The sequence below is a fragment of the Vulpes vulpes genome, chromosome 10, assembly GCF_048418805.1.
Source record: "Vulpes vulpes isolate BD-2025 chromosome 10, VulVul3, whole genome shotgun sequence".
In the NCBI taxonomy this organism is placed as follows: Eukaryota; Metazoa; Chordata; class Mammalia; order Carnivora; family Canidae; genus Vulpes; species Vulpes vulpes.
The window spans coordinates 30293177-30312488 of NC_132789.1; the positions used below are offsets into that span (position 1 = coordinate 30293177).

Consider the following 19312-nt stretch of genomic DNA (forward strand, 5'->3'; position numbering starts at 1 on the left):
CTTAATTTACATCTTAAGTACAGCTGCAAACACCCTATTTCCAGTTAAGTTTACATTCACGGGTACCAGGGTTTAGAACTTCAACATCTCTTTTTGTGGGACACAACAGAGGTGTAAGGTGAGCAACCATTCTGGTTTGGGCAATGACATTTACCTCCTGGTAAAGTCTTTAGTGTCAGGAAACTGAGATGGTCAGTTACCCTGGAAGCAGGACAGGGCAGGGTGAGAAATGGAGAGTGCTAGGTGAGAAGGTGGTCTTGGTTGGGGTCAGCTTCCTGAAATCCCATATGGAAGCACTGGTGGCTTCACAGATCTGAATTGCCTTGAGGCAAAGTAAGGACCAGTCTTTTGTACCCTTATGCCAGTCAGTTCTTGGTTGAGCTCTGCCCTGAGCAGAGGGAGTGTAGGAGGGTCCGTCACCAGGGACAGTGCTTCAAGGTGGAGGCAGCTGTGCTCCATTAGCCACCAACACTCAAAGCAGCAGGACAGATGGCCTGACCACTGAAGGCATCCGGACAGAGTCCCAGCAGCTTCCATGACACCATCCATGGGCACACACCCGTCTACTTGACCCCCTTGGTAAATGGCCCACCTTTCTACTAGTCACCTAGATAAATGCACACCTGTCCATTCAGGTTTCGTGGCCCACCTGCCCACTTGAGCGCCTTGGTAAGTGCTCACCGGCCACAGGGCCGTCCCAGCCTCAGAGGGGTGAGCCTGCCACAGAGCCAGCAGTGATCTCTACAAACAAATCCAATCAGAGTGCTCCCCTGCTTCATATTCTCAGGATAAGAGGATCCTGAGGATTAGTCCCTTTGCGTCCATGGTCCCCCAGCCCCTGGACTTTGCCACTTCTGTCCGCCTGCCCCATTGGCCTCTGGCTTCTCCCCTGATGCCCACATTCCGGGTCAGCTCCTCCAACGAGTCTAGTGCACAGCCAGCCTGGCTCGTCTCAGGCCCACCCCGGGCCTCATGGTGGTCTCTGCAGAGGGGCCCTTCCTACTCACCCCACTGCAACACCAGAGAGCTCAGGGCCCCTTTCCCTGCACACGCTCCGTCAACAATCCTAGTCAACACTGGATGCCCTCACTTCTGTTTTCCACACTGAAGAGCAGACCCGGCTGCTTCCAGGACTGGTCAAAGCCGGTTAGTGCCAAAAGAGAGGGACAGATGCAGGAGCATCAGGGGCCATGGGAAGAATGGATCTGCAGATGAGCCCTGAGAGATCGTCGGCTTTGGACAGACACTGGAGTGCAAGGCAGGCGCAGCAAGGCCCCGGTGGGTTTGGGGGTTAGGTCTCAGCAAGTGCAAGGATGGCGCAAGAGGGGAGGGGTCCTTGCATCCAGCAGAGAGGCAGCCAGGGTGGAAGTGGGGAGGGGTCCTAGGTGCAGTCCAGGGCTGGGTGAGGCAGGCTCAGGATGGAGGTGGGGAGTTGGGCTCCTGGAGGCAGCACCCCTCCTTTCTCTTGCCCCTCCTCCTACATTCCCTCCTCTTTCCGGACCCCCTTTCCTGTCTCCCTCCCAGGCCTGGCAGGCGAGGCCATCAGGATTCCCCTGATTGCTTTCTTTCATCCTGGTGCCTTTCTCTGCAGCAAACGCTGCTAATGCCTCCTTTATCACGGAATTAGGGGATTTAGGGCCAATAGCACAAAGAGGCCTTCGATAGCAGCCATAATCAAACGCCAATCGGCCGATCTTGAGCGGGCTGGGAAAGAAAGCAAGCGCCGGGGATTAGCGCGGGACCCGCGGGCCGGGCGGGCTGAGATAGTATCAGCGCGGTCGCGGGGCTGAAGCTGCGGGGAGGGCCCGGCCACGGCCACAGAGAAAGGCCGGCTTAGCTGCTCAGCGCTGGGGATTCTGAAGCCATTAGGGGGGATTAGCACCCGGGTTAATCTGCTTTGGCCGCTCAATTGTCAGCAGGGAGTGTGCCAGTGGTGGAGGACACCTCTGGCCCCGAGTGGCCACGGGACCTCTGCGGTCCAGGCCCAGAGGCTGCTCTCGGTTTCCCCAGCTGCCTGGGCCGAGCCTGGTCCTGAGGAGCAGAGGTAAGGATGCGCACCCCATTTCATCAGGCCAAGGGGCTGATGCAGACACCTACCTCCTAGGTGTGAGCGCAGCCAGGCTCTTGGCTCTAGCCTCCCCCTCTGCCAGCCTTTTTGGGAGATCAGAGAACACGGTCCCTGCCCATCCTTGGGGACACCCTTCCCTTCTGTCCTCCCCCGCACTCCACCTCTGGCCTGATCACCGCTTGCAGCCCTGGGGGTCAGCTTCCCCACTGAGCGTGGGTTCCTCAGTAAAGCATACCACTCCCCATCATGACCGGGAGGCAGGACACAGGCCGAGGGATGCTGATGGAGATCGCAAGGAGCCACCGCTTGCAAACCCTTCTTGGGTCTCTCTTGGGGTCCCTTCTCAGGGTCTGGACCCCCGAGGGGCCTATTTGCTGATTTATTCAGTCAGAACTGATGTGATGCTGCCTGCTGTCTCCCCACTGCTTGTCTCCAGCCCTCTCGCACTAGCTGAGGCCAGTGGGGCCGTGCAGACCGGGGCCTCCATAGGTCCTGGATAGTCCTTTGTCTCTGCCTGGGTTTTCCCATCTGCGAAACAGGGCTGGCTGAGAGAAGGAAAGGTCCAGCCAGGAGGCGCCACGGTCCAGTAGCACCACCTGTGCTCACTGCTGCCTGCTGGAGGGACACCCTCCAGCCCCTTTCCCTCCTCCTGGGCTGCTAACGACAGGCTCCTAGAGTAGGAAACTCAGAGGGGTGTCAACACCCTAGGCAATGAGGATTTGGCAAGGCCACTGTGCCTACACAAGCCCACGGGCAGCAACAGATGGCTGGTCCGAAGGTGGCCAGGCCGGCACGATGGGGCGGGAGGCGGCAGCGGAGAGGCTGGTGGAGCCCCGTTGGTGCCATCCCCTCTCCCGCGGCTGAGGCTGGGGGCACCGAAGTAATAAACACATGCGAGGGGAGGAAAAGACGGTCTCCAAAGTTCCCTTCCCTCCCTCGGCAGAGCCCTGTCCAGCCCGGGCTCCGTGGAGGGGACACGCGGAGCTACAGGCCCAGGCTCTGCCCCGGGAGCTCGGCTGTGGGCGCCCAGGCAGGCAACCGGGCGCCGGGCCAGTCCCCACCTGCACGTAGGTGGAGCGGACCACGGCTGCCCGTCTGGGGCGAGGCGGAAGCGCGCTGCCGCGGGGAGGCCCAGCCCCGGGCAGCCTCTGCAGGCGGGGCGCGCGGGGGCGCGGTTCCTCCGGCCGGCAGCGTCCCGCGGGGACAGTCGGTCGCCGGCGCGGGGCCTCAGCGACTCGGGGGAGCGGAGAGTGTCGGGCACTGGCGGTAACACACGAGGCCCGCGGGCTCCGGCGGCGCCCACCACCTGCCTCCGACGCCCCAGCCGCTCCTAGCGCGGCCGAGCCCCAGGGCGCGTGCGCGAGCCTCCGCTGGGAGCGCGCCCGTGACGCCATCAGCGCGAGCCGCCCGGACTTCCGGGCGCGAGCGTCCCCGCCGCGGGCGGCCGCCGCTCCTCTCGGGCTCTCGCTGCCTGTCGCCAAGGCCGGGAACACAGGTGGGCCCGGGCAGGCCCCAGGGTGCCTTCTGCGCCCGCGGGCCCCGTCCCGGACCTCCAGGGGCGAGGGCTGAGAGACGCCCCGACGGCCTGCGGCCTCTCGCAGCCGCCCTCACCTCCCTGGCCCCGGCGACCACAGCTCCTTCCCCGTGGCCCGGTCCGGACAAGGCCCCGGGTCACCAGCACGGGCAGCGGATTACCTTCGCCCGTCGCAGCCCTGCCGGGTCCTCGTCAGGTCACCGGGCGGCGCGGGTGCGGAGGGCGCTGCGGGGCCTCGGTCAGCCTGTGTGGGGCCCCCGGGCGCAGACGGACGGACTGGCCGCGCCGCCCGAGGCCCCAGCGTCTTCGGTGCTTTCGGCCGGGGGTCGGGCGGCAGGCCCCGGCGGTCATCTGAGCTCCGCTAAGGGGCAGAAGCGGTGGGATGCGTTACCCCTCGAGGTCACTTCAGGACAACCCCCCCCTCCACCGCGGCCAAGCCCCCCGGGTCCGGCCTGCCCAGTGGAGGACTCTGGGGAGGTGGGCGTGGCCTGCCTGGGACACAGATGACAGCAGCTGGGGAGGGTCAGGGTCGACCCAAACTGAGGGGGGCGGGCGAGAAGGGAAGCTTGCCCTCAGGGGTATTGCCAGGCGGGTGTGGAGGAGGGGAGATGGAGACCGCACCAGACCGCAGCGGGGCCGCCTTGCTTCCCACGGGTCACCCACGTGGTTGCCTGGCTCAAGTCCCCCGCAGCCCTGAGTGTTGTCTGGGGCCTCCAAGTTGTCCTTTGCGGCCAGCTCTTCACTGTGCATGCATCTCTGGCATGGTCCCTGGGGCGACCAGACCCTGCTGCCGGATCTGGTTGTGGCAGGAGCCGCTCAGACTCCCCCCCCCCCACCATTCTGTGCCCCTCCCCAAGGACCCTTTGGGGAATCTGAAAACGCGGAGGAAGTACAAAGAGGAAAATACTCTGGCATCGTCAACTGCCAGAAACAGAGATTCTGTTGGCCATAAAGGCTGAGGGCACGATCCGAAGAACAATTCTCTTTGTTGGCTAAAAGGGGACAGACCCACTTCAGGAGTGACTAGGTTTTTTGTGCAGTAAACTCTGCCTGCCATTCATCACCTACACAAGGACACAGAAAAACCCAGGGGATGCCTGTGCAGTAGGGGCAGAGCAGGGGGTGGGTTCAAGGAAGCAGGGGGGCTGGAGGACAGCTGCGTGCGGCCTGGCCTAAAGCGGTAGGACACCCAGCCCCAGCCCCACAGCAATGACCACAGGGCTGGCGGCCGGCCGAGCCCTGCCCAGGAGTAGCCACCACCTCACCCTCTGCTCGGTTGCCCTGGCCGAGGCCATTGTCCCCTTTGGCTACATTAGGTTAGGATCCCCCACTCGAGGCCATGCGTGACGGTGAGGCTGCCTGAGGCCAAATGAGGCCCTGCACTGAGGCCCTGCGTGGGGACGGGACACGGTGACCTGGAGTCCCCACACTTGTCAGCTCCCATCTCTCCCCTGACGCGCAGAAGCCCCCACCTCCCGGGGTTCCTCCACCCCACCCCCTACCCACCACGGGGCTGTGACCAGGTCTGTGGGAGACCGGGTTGGAAGTTGTTCTACCAATTACCTGAAGACCTGCACACATTCCTCCTCTGTTCCCCCACTGCCACAGGACTACGGTCCCCGTCGTCCTCCTCTGCGGCCTTTTGGGGTCTTGGTTGAATGCAGCTGGGCTCCCTCCAGGTCCCTACCTGCTTGTTCAGCTGCTCTCTGCAAACCCAGACACCTGCTCTTTCCCGCATACAGGACACCCCTCCCCTCCTGCCCTCTCCCTCGGGTCTCCGCAGAGAACCAAGGCTGCCTAATTCAGGCTGCGTGAAGGGGGTGGGATTGCCTCCACCACAGTGGGTGGCTCTTCTGTAATCACAGCCCCAGGGGGCTGGCCTCCCATTGTCCACATTGTGCTGTGAGGCACAGGAGAGGCAATGTGGCCCTGTGGTAGGGTTCCTGGCCCTCCTGGAGAGAGGAATGGGACCTAGGTTGCTCCTGGGTGGGGTTAGCCTCAGCCCCATCCTCCCAGTGACGGGTGAAGGGGACAGGCCTCTGGGAGGCTGGTGTGCAGCCAGTGAATGGATACCATTCTGGACAGTCAGTGTTGGGGACATCAAGTCCCTTTGGGGCTCAGCACTGGGCTTGCCTGCTCTACGAACTACCTGGAACTCTGGGAGACCGTAAATAATCTCCTGCAACCCAAACAAAAACTACACATGAGAGGGCTTACTGTGTTAGGCATTGTTCTAAGCACTCTAAGGAGGGGATGGGTTTTTCAGTCACTCCATTTCACAGATTAGGAAATTGAGCTTACACCTACCCTCACACGGTGGGCAAATGAGAGCCAGGGTTCTTTCTGTTCCCCACCACTGTCCACAGATGCTGCCTGCTGTGTGCCCCCTGGCCTCAGTGGCCTGTGCCATAGGCCAGCACTGCCTGTCACCACAGAGCCAGTGGGCTGTGTCTGGGCCTGCATGCCCTGGTATGTGTGTGGGAGACAACCGCTGGCCTCAGGGGGCAGGCAGGCTTTGCTGTGGGGCTCGTTCTCCTCAATTGTGGCTATGATTGGTATCTCCCAAGAGCACCAAGTGTGCACTGCCCAGTCCTTCAAAACCATTTTCCTTGTACCGCTACACCTACAAGTGTTCCTCAGATCTGCCCAGATCCCCAGAGCAGGGATCTGGGCACTGTGGGAGGTTGCGGGGGCAGGGCACTCTCCCCTAAAAGGAGCAGCTCTAAGGACCAGACCTGCTTACTGAGAGGCTCCTGTTGGCAAATTATTTCCCAATCTGAGCCAAACCCTTGAGTGACTCTTACCCATGGATCACTTGGACAGCAAAGTACCTTCTGCCCCTGCAGTCAGAGGCCCTGGTTTATTCCATCCTGCTCTCAGATCTCTTCCACTTGGCCCTGGGTTGTGGTTCCCAGCTTCTGATCTGGGGGCGAGGTGGGGTCCTGGGGCCTGGTTGGGCGGTTCTACTCCCTCCTGCCCCACAGCAGCTGTCTCTTAGCCAGGGTAAAGGAGTGAGCAAAGGCCCCCTGCTCAGAGCCTCAGAAACTGGATGCCCCAGAGCACTTCCCCACAAGCAGACCACAGAGAAACTGAGGGAGTAAGGTATGTGGGGCCATAGGCTGAGGGGCAGTCAAGGGTCCTGGCGTGCGGTCTCCCAGGCCCAACCCCTGGGGATGGGCAGTTCTCACTGTTCACTCAGTGCTGCCTGCCAGGTGACCCCGAGGGCATGTCTACTAGCTGACCCTGCAGAACCTTGCCCAAAGGCCACAAGCATGGCCTGGAGAGAGTCCAAATGTTCCTTGGCTTCATGGAACCAGGCCTCTTGGGAGCTGACGCTGTGGCCACAGCTGGCTCACCCACCAGCCTGCCTGCTGCCCTCCTTCCCTGTACTCCTGCCACTGTCCTCTGGTGAGGCAGTGGGCCTGCTCTTTGCAGAGACATGGCCATCGTTATCCCATAGATGGGCCCACACAGGGACAGGAGGCTGCGACAGGATCCGGTTTATTCTGCCTTGGGAGGGTGGTCCTGAGAGTGGCGGGTGCCACCCTGTCCCGGGCGGAGGGAGGGCCCAAGGGCCAATTAAGGCCAGTGGCGGGAGAAGCAGGGGGCACATAGCCCCTGGAATGCGGTGAGGCCAGGCTGAGGCCCGGAGGCAGCTGTGGTAGGCTGGAGCAGGTGCCCCTGCTGCCCAGGGTGGAAGGCACCGGGCTGGGACCGGGCCATGGCTACAGGGCCGTGGACCCAAGCCACATGGGCACCCCGGGAAGCGGGGCACAGGGTCACTTGACACTGAACATGAAACACAGGCACACGGCTCATGAGTAAGCACATGGACAAGTGGGCACAGATTCAAAGGCCAGAGGGATACCTAACCTTGGCCAGACACATGGACACAATAGTGGTGTCATACACACCACAGGGGACATACGGCACTAAGGGACATATGGACTCGATGGCGACAGGGGATAGACCCAGGCCATGGAGTGCAAGGAACAGGGAAAGGGGCCTTTTGGCACGACTGCACTGGAATTGTGAGAAGAGGGCAGTGGGGGTACTGGTCTGGAGGCACCTGGGGGCAGCCCCCATGCAGACCCCCTCAGTGACTCAGTCTGTCTTCCATACTTTGTTGAGTAGCTTCACCACTTCATCGTAGATGACAAACACGATGGCCACATCCAGGCAGACCCGGCCCAGGCGGGGGATGGTGCCCTTGTAGAATCTGGGGTTGGAGGGGAGGCAGGAGGTGAGAAGGCAGATGAAGAAGTGTCCCTGGACAGTGAGGGTGGGTCCAGACACCAGAGGGACAAGGGCAGGAACCTACAGGTAAAGACTCCCTGGGGGATAGCCTGGGGCTGGCAGCAGGTATGGGGGGAGGCCCAGGTAGAAGGCCGGGGAGGGCCTGGGGTGGGGACCACAGCCCTGCCCCCTGCCACACTCACGCCTTGAGCCCCTCATTCCTCAGGATCTGCAAGCCACAGTCCCACGTATTCCGGTATTTGTGCGCCTCCAAGCCCTGAAGGACAGCAGCATGCCACAGGGTTCAGCGGCTAGCCTCTGTCACAAACTCCCACCCCCTTTCTGGCCCCACCCTCACCTGCATGCGTGTCTTGATCACATCCAGAGGAGTGTTCCCAAAGACACTGGCTGCACCAGCGACAGCTCCAAACACTCCAGTGATCAGTGGGTTCATGGGCCTGTTGGGGTTGTCCCCTGGGTGGGGGTAGGGTTTCAATCAGAAAGTGATAGGAAGGCAAAGCGGAGGGCTCTTCAGGGGTGGGGAGGAACATGGACCAGAGCCTTTGAATGTGGGGGCCCCAGGAGGTCCTGGCCAGGAGGATTGAAGAGGAGAAGCCTAACCCAGAGTGGCTGGAGGTAGGGCCTTGGGGTAGCCCACCCAACAGATACATACCTCTGTACCAGTTACGCAGGGAGGTCATGACGAAGAAGCGGATGGCCTGGTTAGATCCCTGCTTCAGCACAGTGGCTGTGAGGCCCTGGTAGGTCCCCTTCAGCCCTAGGGGCAGACAGACATGGGAGTCATACTGGTGTCTTCCAGGCCCTAGTCCAGGGAGTAGGGGGAGTGGCGCAGTAGAGCACCAAAGTAGGAAGGGGGAAGTGCAGGCCAGTCTGGCCAAGGTCCCTCGCCTACCTGAAGAGGAAGGCATCATGGCTCACCTTGTTCCCGCACAATCTCCCGGACCCCATGGAAGAACCCTCTGTACTTGGGGTTGGGGGAGGTCTGGTCGTGGATGAACTTCACCTGTGAGAGGGGAGCAAAGGCACTGGTTCTCAGGATTCCACTGGAAGGGCATGCTTCACCCTTTGCCTTGCAGGCCCAGGGCCCAAACAGCAGATCAAGGTTGGAGGTGCAGCTCTTTACCTGGAAATAGGGCCACCCAAGGCCACCGAGGGACACAAGGCCCCAGGAAACAGAGGGCTGGCCTTACTAAAGAGTCTCTGCAGTTGTATTTGCTGGTTATTTCCCACAGCTTAGGCAGGAAACATGCATTATCTTATGTTTTCTGTTTATTAAAGTGTTGTTAAAAACCCTAATGTCAGTTGCTCCATTGCCTTTAGGACAGAGTCCAGTCTGCAGCACACCTCCTGCACCCAGCTCCCTAGGCCTGCCCCCTGCACGCCTTGCCAGGCTCAATGGAGCACAAGAGCAGACTGGCCCCGGCCACCCCGGCATCCCTCTGCACCCCTCTGCACACCCTACCCCTCCTCACCTTGATGGTCTCCATTGGGCACACGACCACCACAGCTTCGGCGACGCCGGCACCCAGGCCGCACAGCAGCCCCCGGGTGCTGTCCAGGCGTCCCTGGGGATCTCGCATGTGATTGCTGAGGAACTCAAACATCCCGAACCTGGGGACGGGTGGTGGGTGGGGGTGGGGCAGTGGGGTGAGAGGGGCTGCAGCCGCCCGGGGTGCCCTCCCTGGCCGCGGCCGCCCCAGCCCGCCTCACCTGACGGCCGCTTTGGGGATGGAGCCGTAGAGCAGGGAGCTGAGGCCTCGATACAGGCCCAGGACGCCATGGCTGCGGACAGTCTGCCGCACGCAGTCCCCTGGAGGAGGGGGCGTTCAGCGACCCCAGCCGCCCCGAGACCCGCCCCTCGCGGCCCGCCAGGGCTGCTCCTCGCGCGCAGGGGCCCGCCGTGCCCTCCGCGCGCCCGTCCAGCCGGAGCCGCGCCGCCCCTCCCCTCCCGCGCCGCAGCCCCCTACTCACCGATGCCCCGGTACCGCGGAGGGTGCGAGCGCTCGTCCAGCTGCAGCTGTGTCTTCACGTACTCGGTGGGGAAGGTGATGCAAATTTCGATGCCGCCCGCCAGGCCGCCTGAGGGGACCAGGGACCCGGCCCTGAGACCCCCGCCCGGCGCCGGGCCGGCCCGCCCAGACTTTGTCCCGCGCTGGCGGGGAAGGGGAGGACCCGCGGCGTAGCCCGCCCCACCCAGGTCGCCCTGGACCGTGGGGACCCGGGCCGCGCCCCCCGCCCGACCCGGAAGTGGGGCGGGGCCTCGGTGTCCCGGGCCCACCCGGAAGCGTGGTGGGGCCAACGGAGGGGGCAGCCCGGGGGCCCGTGTCCCGGGGAGGGGGGCCCACCTGCCAGGATCGCTTTCCCCGGGTGCGTCAGCTTGGCCTTCCCGGACGCGGGCGCGGCGGCCGCCAGGGCGCGGGGCGCGGCCATAGCAGGCGGGGAGGCGGGGCGCCCGGCTTCGGCCTCGGGTCCGAGCCTCCTGCTCTCCGCGCTCGGTCCGCGGCGGCGGCGGCGGCGGCCGGTTATGGCCCGGGGGGCGGGGCGGTCGCGTCAGCTCCCGGGCTCCGCCCCGCGTGGTCCGAGCCGGGCCCCGCCCCCGGCCCGCCCTGCGCCGGCCGGGAAACTGAGGCCGGGGCGGGGCGAGCGAGGCAGGCGCCGGGGCGGGGCCGGCAGCCTAGCCAATGGCCGAGCACAGAGACCTTGGGGGGCGGTGCTGTGCCCCGGCCTGGAGCTGCGGGTCAAGGTGCAGTTTCTAAAACCCGCCCCGGCCTCTGGCACAATCCGGCACGGGAAGGAGCTTGTCTCGTGGTCTTTGCGTCGGCCTGAGCGGCTGGGTCCCCGGGAAGTCGCGGGCGGAGAGACGCGCAGACCCTCCCCCAGGACACACGGGGCTCGTCCCGTTCCCGGTGCTTCAGGGTTTGGCATTCCGACACCCAACGGGCAGTGCAGCTACCCTTCCCCCTACGGTATCTAGAGCTCCATGGGGAGCACGCAGAAGACCCCCGGTGCACCCTGGCTATCCTCCCCCTGCGCGGCTTCTTCCCCGGGCAGACGCAGGTCCCCATCCCAAGAGGCCCCAACAAATCTTTTGTCCCCTACCACACCAGCACCAAGCAGGGAAGCTTTGCCTTGAATAAACCGACTTTAATATTCATGATCGGTAGGAGGCTCAGGGCCAGGTTAGAAGGTCCCTTGTCTGCAAAGGGGCCTGGAGCCGGCAGATTCGCCAGTGCAGAGCGAAAACTGGGTGCCCCTCCCACCAAAGGCGGGGAATCCCTGATGAGAACTCCCCAGGAATGCCTGGCTCCAGCCAGAGGGCCTGGAGGCAGGAGTCCACCAGAGCTGGTCGTCTTGTGCAGTCAGTGGCTACCCTGGCCGCCCCAGGTGTGAGGATGGTTCAGAGGCTGCCATCACTGGGCCTCAGCAAAAATAAATAATGTCCAGGTGTCCCCGCCTCCCATCAGGATCCTCTGTGCTTCTGAGGTGACATACTCCTTGAGGTCAATAACCCCATAGAGGTGTGTAGCCACTGAGCGCCCACTACACGCTGAAGCCGTACACAGGAGGCTGGGCGAAGGCAGGTGCAGCAGTATATCCATAGGGGAAGCCAGCAGGAGCAGCGCCTGCAGCAGGGCCTGCTGTCAGCATCAGCTGCTGGCCTGCAGAGGGAGAAGCAGAGTTAGGTAAGCAGAGCTCCTGCTGCCCCCGAGTGGTCAGGGGCCCAAGGAGCAGGGTCACAGACCAGCCCTGACCACCCAAGGCTCAGGCACTGGAGAACAGGTGCCTGGGGGCAAGGACAGTAGGAGCTGCTATTGTGGGAGCAGCCACAGAGGCTGGCCAGGCTAGGGGGTAAGCTAGTCCCAAAATGGGACACTTACTTAGCTCAAATGGCTGGGTCTCAATCATGCCCATCAAAATCTAAAAAAACCAGATTGACATTAATGGTGGTGGTAGAGGGTCACAATGGTCGTGAGGACACAGTTGGTGGGAGACTTGAGACTAGGCTCACGTGCTGTGTGCTCACACGGCACCCTCAGGCATTTGTTAGCCCTGCAACACATTTCAGACCCCAAAAGCCTTTCAGTGCAGTGGACACCAACCAATCTGTCTGCTCAAAGGCCAGGCCATCCAGACAGGCTCTCAAGTCAAAGCCAGCAGCAGCCTTGCTGCCCGGAGTCAGGCAGAGCAGCACACAGCAGCAGACCCGAGTTAGGCAGTTGCTAGGCAAAGGAGCAGGCAGGGGCACCTTCGCAGAAGGCACGTACCCTCCGAAAAGGGAGGACGATGGCTGTGCCTCTTACACATTCCTGGATACACTGACCTCTTCACACCCAGCAGCTGTCGGGTGCTTCCGTCCCCCACCCTGTCCATTCCTTCTCCAATCTGAAGCCCAGCCAGGGAAGGACACTATGAATCACGTTCCCTCTCTCCCCTCCCTAGGGACAGGGGACTAGGGGCACTGGGGGACCACCTACCAAATAGGAGAGGGGCAGGCTCCACCACATGCTCCTCTCGCTTGCGCAGGCTCTCCGAGGCATCTAGTCTGTCTACCTGCAAAGAGGTGAGAGCACTCAAGTGCTTGCCTGCCAGGCCGTGTTCAGTCTGGGTCAGGAGGTGAATGTGGGGCAGGGAGGTGGCACACAGCCTCCAGCAAAGTCAGAGTGGGGGATGGCTGGAGGGCAGAGGCCGTACCCACAGTGACCACTGCCCTGCTCCACAAGAAGGTGAAGCCTCTAAAACTGGGTGGACATGGAATGGCCAAGGGGGCCCTGGTGACCTCTGGCTATTGTTCCAGCCCAGTGCTTTCCAAGCAGGCACTAGGCTGCCTGGTGCATCAGAGCAGTGGCCAGTGACTGCAGGCTGCATGTGCGGCACGACTCATAGGGCTAGGTCCTCCTCTGGATCAGGGACACTGCTAAGACAACGTAGCACTTCCTACATCCAGCTAGTCCAGGCTGCCCTGCACCCCTTCCTGAGATCAGTCACTTGACATGTGGGACATCCCACCTGGCAGGGAGGATGAGCCACCCAGAGACAGGGGCAGCAACAGCCATCTGAGGACAGGCTGCCTCCTTGCTCTTTCTCAAGGCTTCAGCAGGGGCTGTCCATGCAGTACCCACAGGCTGGAGCAGACACACATATGGGGAGGGAACAGAGCAAGGCAGTGCCAGGGGCCTGCAGGGCAGACAGCACTGTGCTTGCGGGGGCAACAGCAATTGTGTGTCTGGGGCATCCCTCCCACCCCTTTGCCACCCCCACCCCCAAAATAAGAAGAAATTATATGCCCTGTGTGCACTTGGGCCCAGGAGGGATGAGGCCAGGTACCAGAACCTTAGCAGAAACAGCCCTGTTACTGGCCCCATTACACCCCCTTCCCCTTCCCTCCTTGGGACCAGAGCTGAGGGGAGGAAGGAGCAAGACAGTGCAGGAGACTGGCAATCCACTCTCTTCCTTCAGCTGGCTCACACTCAGACTGAGATCTAAGCTAGGCCTGCCCTCCACTGAGAGAGCCAGGGGGTTCAGAGGTGTGGCTTTCTCTCAGAGGGATGGCCCTCAAGCTTCCCAAATGAATCAAGAGACCCTGGACCTGGTTCTCCAGGCAGGAAGGGGTTGTGGCCTTCTCAAAATAAGAAGTGCAGGGGAAGGGGGTGTCTGGCACTGCCAACTTTGGCCTTCAAGGGCTTGCTCTGTCTGCCACCTACAGAGCCTCCTTGGAGCTGCCCAGCCTCTGTCAAGGACTGTCTTCCCTTCCCCAGTGTAAACACTAATTCCTGAAGGCACCTCCTCTCCTTTACACCACTGAAAAAGACCTCAGTCTAGTGGCTTCTTGGTATTGTGGGGCCTCCATGTGGCTGGAGGAAGGTTAGGTGTAATGGCTGAGTAGGCCAGTAAGTGCTGCTGAGCAACAACTTTCCTGCAGCCTTAGAAACAAACCAGACTAGGTGACAAGGGTCTCTGGACAGTGCCTCAACTAGGCCCCAGACAGGAACTCCCTGTTCCTTCAGGTCTTCAGGGCTTCAACACACAGGGAGAGCTAAAATCAGACACTGCCACCTCATTAAACAGCTGCAAAAAAAGCCAGAGTAGGATGCTAGGGCCACTAAGTGACATCCGGAATAGTAGAAGCAATTTACTGAGACATGAGTATGGCCCTGAGGCCAGGAAGATGTGGGTCTGAGCCCAGGTCTTCATCAATCAGCTTTGGACCCAAACCCATGACTACAGCTGTAGAGGGGATGATTACCTACCCGTCAAGGTGTTGCCATTCCTACTAAGTGCTCAGCAAAAGGGGGGTTACCATGACAGGTATGCCAACAAATGCACCCCGAACTCCACTGGAGGTGCGCTGAAAGGTTAATAGACCATATGGGGATGGAGCCCATGGGCTGTGTGCTGGTGCCTTGCTATTCTTACATCACAAAAACCCTGGGCTGTGGGCAAGCACATAGTGCAGGAGAGCTGATGCAAGGGGAAGAAGTGCTTACTTCTATCCAAAGGCCCCCAAGGTGATTTTTTAGAATAAGTTAATGTTGGGCAGAAAACCACTCAACTGTGAAGGCATAAGGCCCCTCTTCAAGGTGAGAGGGGCTGGTTGGACAACTTGGGCTGGTCCCACACAGGCCACTGGTTACCACATGGCCTCCGTGGACCTGGGCTAGCGTCACAGCCGAGCTACATGGGGGAAGGGATCCAGGGCAGAGCCTGTACTTACTTTGCTAAGGTACTCTCTCATCACCTGGATGAAGTAGGGCATGGCCAGGTCCACGAGGTTGTGTCTCCAGGCCAGCTCCAGCACCACATCTGGGGGAAGCAGGTCATAGCAGGTGAAGAGAGAGGCTGCGAAGCACTCTCGCTTGCCCTCCTCCAGGAACCACTGCAGCAACTTCTCAGCCAGCTCAGCATCCCTGGATTCTGCAGCATGCTGCATGGCATCCTGCAACCAAGGCAGACGCACAGCTCAGGTCTGTCCTGCCCGAAGCACATTCTGGATCGGTAGGACATCCTGGCCCGTCTAAAATAAAGAATTATACCCATTCAGTGAGTAGTCATCAGCAAATTAATGATTTCAATTTTCTAACCACAATGATAAGAACTGAACAGCCTAAACTGCCAGTGTGTGCGTCAGCTCCTCCGACCCTCCAACAGCCCTCTGTAGCAGGTATCCCACTGTCTCCTTGAGGACCTGAGACTGAAGCCCGAAGATGAGGCCTCTCAGCTGACAGGCACAACCAGTCTCAAAGGCACTCTAGTTGCCTACTAATTGCTGACTGCCATCATGGTCTCAACTCCTTGCCTGCTCAGTCCTCTGACACGAACCTCTGAGGTCTGTTTGGGAGACTCTCCCATGGGACCCAACATCCTGTAAGCTAGCTCTGTGGAGGCCCCCCTCTGGATCCTGCTCCTAAAAGGATCCTCTCCTACCTGCTTGTTGCTGTCTGCTGAATCCTGTGTCATCCCCACGCTGTTCCTATGAAGGCAACTGGCCTTTTTATGGCGGGGGTGCAAAGTCAGCGGAGGCTCAAGTGAAAGCTCTAGGACGCCTTCAGATTTCCTTGGACCTCTGACACCAATGCTGTCGCTGCTCGGCACTTTCTCTGCATGTCCTCCAGTCCAGCAGAGCCCACCCATGGTTGGCTCATCTTCAATGTGCACCTAGAATTGGGCACTTCTCTCCCTCCACAGGCCTGGAGACCATCTCACAAACCCTCACAGCCTCAACTGCCTTCATTAGAAAGTGGACGTTTCCAGAACCCTTGCGCTTCAACTGTCTACAATGGCAATTTCCTAGAGGATTCAGGTGCAGTGAGCTCCACAGATGATCTCAGTCTGTGCCCTCCTCCTGCAGCCTAGAACCAAGCTTGATTCTCTCACACCTTCTTACTTCTTGTAAAGTAAGTAAGACCTGGACCATGTCACTATTGGGGGATTTCTCTACCTCGTCCCCATCCCTCAACCTCCTTCCCAAACTACTGGCAGCACTTGCCAGGGCCCTGCTCCAGGCCCTCGCCCTGTCCTTCATCATCCCCAGCCTGTGACTATACCTCTGCAGGCTCCTGTTCTTCACTTGTGGGCGTGAGGTACCTGTGAACCTATTGTCTGTTCACACACCTGAGTATGGGCCCCTAGCCCTCACCTTCCCATGTCCTGACACATTCCCTCATGCCCCACCTGTCCTGCTGTTCCTCAACAATCCCAGCCTCCCACGTGAGTTACCACCGCCTCTACTCCACTGGCTTCTCAGGTAGAGTGAATACACCTCAAAGTGGCTACCCCTGACAGCCAAACGCCCACGATGCTTTTACATCCAAGCTCTGCAATCTGGAAAACGTGCTTCTTATTCCTTTATGACTATTCCAGAAGCTAGCACTGGCCACTCACCAATCCCTCCAGGTGGCACACTGACCAACCACTCACTCAGGACTTCCATGTAGGGCGGGCTCTACTGCTAAGGCATGGCTGACACTTGCATATGTGTATGGGGTGGGGGCCTGTGCATTGTGGGCCCTTCTAGCACCACCGTGACCTCCACCTACTAGATGTATCACCACACCCCCAGGTATGACAACCAAACATCCCCTAGGGGTCAGAATCGCCCTCGCTAAAAACCAGGGCACTGGAAAGTATGCCCACAACTTGCTGTCTATGGCTTTGTCCTTGTGGATTCTCTTCCTGGCACACATTGCTCTGAGTGGGACTGCTGGCTGAAGTGGACAGATGCCCTTCTGGCAGTTCTCATAGCACTGCTTGCTCACTCACTCACTGACTGAGTGATAAGGGGCTGCACTTTCAAGACTCTGGTATGCACACTGGCAGGATGGGACAGCTGGGACCCCTAGATGGGGGCAGCTTCCCACTGGTGTGTTGGAGCCCCCACTGCCGCCTCCCAGCACCAGAGCCTGAGCACTCTGACAAATTGTCTCAGAGTTCCCTTTGCAGGAGCTCTGTCAGCATCTGAGGAAAGACCATGAGCACTGTCACTAAAAGGGAGGACATGTCACATAACAGTCCCAAACTGGAAGTAACAATTGGGATGAAGCTTGATGTGCCCCTGATATCCAGGGTTCTCTGGCCTCAGCCAATGTGCTCTGAGGGCGATGCCTGTCCTCGTCCTAGAAAGGAACTCAGGAATGACAAGGACAGTTCTGGGAGTAACATTTTTATGTCAAGCTCATGGCTTGGGAAAAGGCTCTCCAGAAGCTCCTTGCATGGGGACCCCCTGGATATCAGCTTAGCCACACAGCACATTACAATAATGGCCCTGTCATGCAACTGCACTTTACCCCACTGGGGAGATGCTGAGGCCAGGTGGAGCAAAGGGCCTGAGACCTCTCCAAGCAGCCCACCCTGGCTGCCAGATGCCTAGATCTGGATCCAGACCCGAGGGTGGTACCAAGCCACCACTCAATGGCAGAAATAAGTATTGTGAATGTGATTTTTACTTTGGAGTCTTTATTCCCCACATTTTTTTTTTTAATTCCCCACATCTTGATTGATAGAAAGCAAAGTAGGTGCCAGGTGAATGCTGCCACACTCTGCTGAGGGAAGAGCGAGACTCACAAATACCTGCCAGGAAAGACTGAACTCCAAGGGAGCTAGTCTTCTGATCCAAATAACTGTGAAGAGGCTCTATGTTAATGATAGATAAGGATCCTAACCCTGTGTTCTATAAACACATCTCCCTTAACTTCATCCTTCTTGTCCCCACCATGAGGGTCTCCTGGGAGGGGGTGGTGGTCATCAGGAAGCACATGGGGGGTGGATGGGGCACTGGGACACTAACCTTGTAGAGATGGTCCTTCTTGCAGAGCTCCACACTCTGAGCCCACCGGCTGTTGCCCTTGTATAGATAAGCTGCAATGCGCCTGAACTCAATCAGCTGGTGCTTCTCCAACCGCTGTGCCAGGGCGATGTTGTCAAAGTTGTCGTAGGCATCGATAGATGCCCTCAAACCCTAGGAAGACCCAGCCTTTCCGTGGGTGAGGGCCACAGTGGAATGCACAACCAAGAATTACTCCCTGGCAGTTGCTGCCACTATGACCTCAAAAGGCCCCTTCCCATCTCCCTCTGGTGGGATCCATGACCACTCCTGTGCAAGGTCAGCCCTTGGGGAAGAAGGCTGGTGTGGAGAAGGGCTCTCTAGTTCCCTGAGCGCCCAACACGGCTGCTTCCCTCACACCCACCTGGTAATCCTCCTCTTCCGTCAGTAGGTGGTTGAGAGCCTCATTCACACTCTTGTTGTTGTGGCTCTGGACTGACCGCAGGTAAGGCTTCACTAGGGGCAACTGGCCTGCCTGACAAGTCAGGAGAATGGTTAGGGCACTCAGGCAAGTCATCAGGGCACTGAGCTGGGGGCCCTGGGACACACTGATGGGCCAATGCATACAGCCTAGCTCCAGGTCTCCTTCTGGACACCCACAACTGATATGCTCTACACATACTAACACATGAAGGGCTGTCTGGGTTACTAAACAAATGCCATTTCATCTATGGACATTTTGGCAGAAGTACAAAGCTATATCTGAAACCTAAAGTGGTTTGATACATTTAATTTTTATATTTGCTAAGGATCAATTTAATAAACTACTCATTAAAGGATCCCTGAGTGGCTCAGCGGTTTGGCGCCTGCCTTCGGCCAGGAGCATGATCTTGGAGTCCCAGGATCAAGTTCTGCATTGGGCTCCCTGCATGGAGCCTGCTTCTCCTTCTGCTCGTGTCTCTGCCTCACTCTCTCTGTGTCTCTCATGAATAAATAAAAATCTTTAAAACAAAACAAAACAACTATTCATTAAGGAATGAGTACCTGGATGGCTCAGTCGGTTAAGTGTCTGCCTTTGGCTCAGGTCATGATCCCAGGGGCCTAGGATTGAGGCTGTGCTGGGCTCCCTGCTCAGCAGGGGGTTGCTGCCTCTCCGTCTGCTGCTCTCCCTGCTTGGGTGCTCTTTCTCTCTCTCAAATAAATAAATAAAATCTTTTAACAACAACAACAAAAACTTTAGGGACGCCTGGGTGGCTCAGTGGTTGAGCGTCTGCCTTTGGTTCAGGTCATGATCCTGGGGTCCTGGGATCGAATCTCACAACGGGCTCCCCATGGGGAGCCTGCTTCTCCTTCTACCTGTGTCTCTGCCTCTCTCTGTGTGTCTCTCATAAATAGATAATAAACTCTTTAAAAAAAGAAAAAACTTTAATTAAGAAACTACCATTCAGATGACCTTGGCCCAACACACCCTTCTCTGGCCCTGGGATGCTGGCTGACTCACCTTTGAAAAGAAGCCAACAGTCCGGGTATGGTCTAGCCGGGGCGCCAGCACAAGCAACAAGTCATTGATGAGCAGAGGTTTGTAATCCAAATAGAACTGCAGGGCTTTATAGTAGAGCTCCACATTGGCAACCTGGAGGCGGGGACAGAGCTGAGGGTTGGCCTCTGTCAATCTCCAGACTGCCTCACCCATGCG

The 19312-nt window shown here is 59.2% G+C and overlaps 2 protein-coding genes across 4 annotated transcripts in view; both read right to left on the minus strand.

Annotated features, from left to right (window-relative positions):
• Positions 1–7087: 7087 nt before the first annotated feature.
• SLC25A1 (solute carrier family 25 member 1) lies at positions 7088–10769 on the minus strand. Its single transcript, XM_072723472.1, has 9 exons — positions 10205–10769; positions 9831–9938; positions 9570–9669; positions 9332–9470; positions 8778–8862; positions 8512–8616; positions 8197–8312; positions 8042–8115; positions 7088–7821 (listed from the first exon to the last, which is right to left on the minus strand). Exons 1-9 carry the CDS (start codon positions 10287–10289, stop codon positions 7707–7709), a joined length of 927 nt encoding a protein of 308 aa, XP_072579573.1. The 5' UTR covers positions 10290–10769; the 3' UTR covers positions 7088–7706.
• A 213-nt stretch (positions 10770–10982) lies between these two features.
• Positions 10983–19312, minus strand: part of CLTCL1 (clathrin heavy chain like 1) — an 88594-nt gene continuing 80264 nt past the window's right edge. For 2 of the 3 annotated variants that reach the window (XM_025982748.2, XM_072723471.1), the window contains 6 exons: positions 19118–19249; positions 18041–18151; positions 17641–17811; positions 14572–14793; positions 12335–12410; positions 10983–11518 (listed from right to left, as the gene is read on the minus strand). In XM_025982748.2, the coding sequence (XP_025838533.1) occupies positions 11400–11518; positions 12335–12410; positions 14572–14793; positions 17641–17811; positions 18041–18151; positions 19118–19249 (831 nt within the window). In that variant the 3' untranslated portion in view covers positions 10983–11399. Of the gene's footprint in view, positions 11519–11737; positions 11778–12334; positions 12411–14571; positions 14794–17640; positions 17812–18040; positions 18152–19117; positions 19250–19312 lie in introns of all 3 variants that reach the window. The other variant, XM_072723469.1, reaches the window with a different exon arrangement.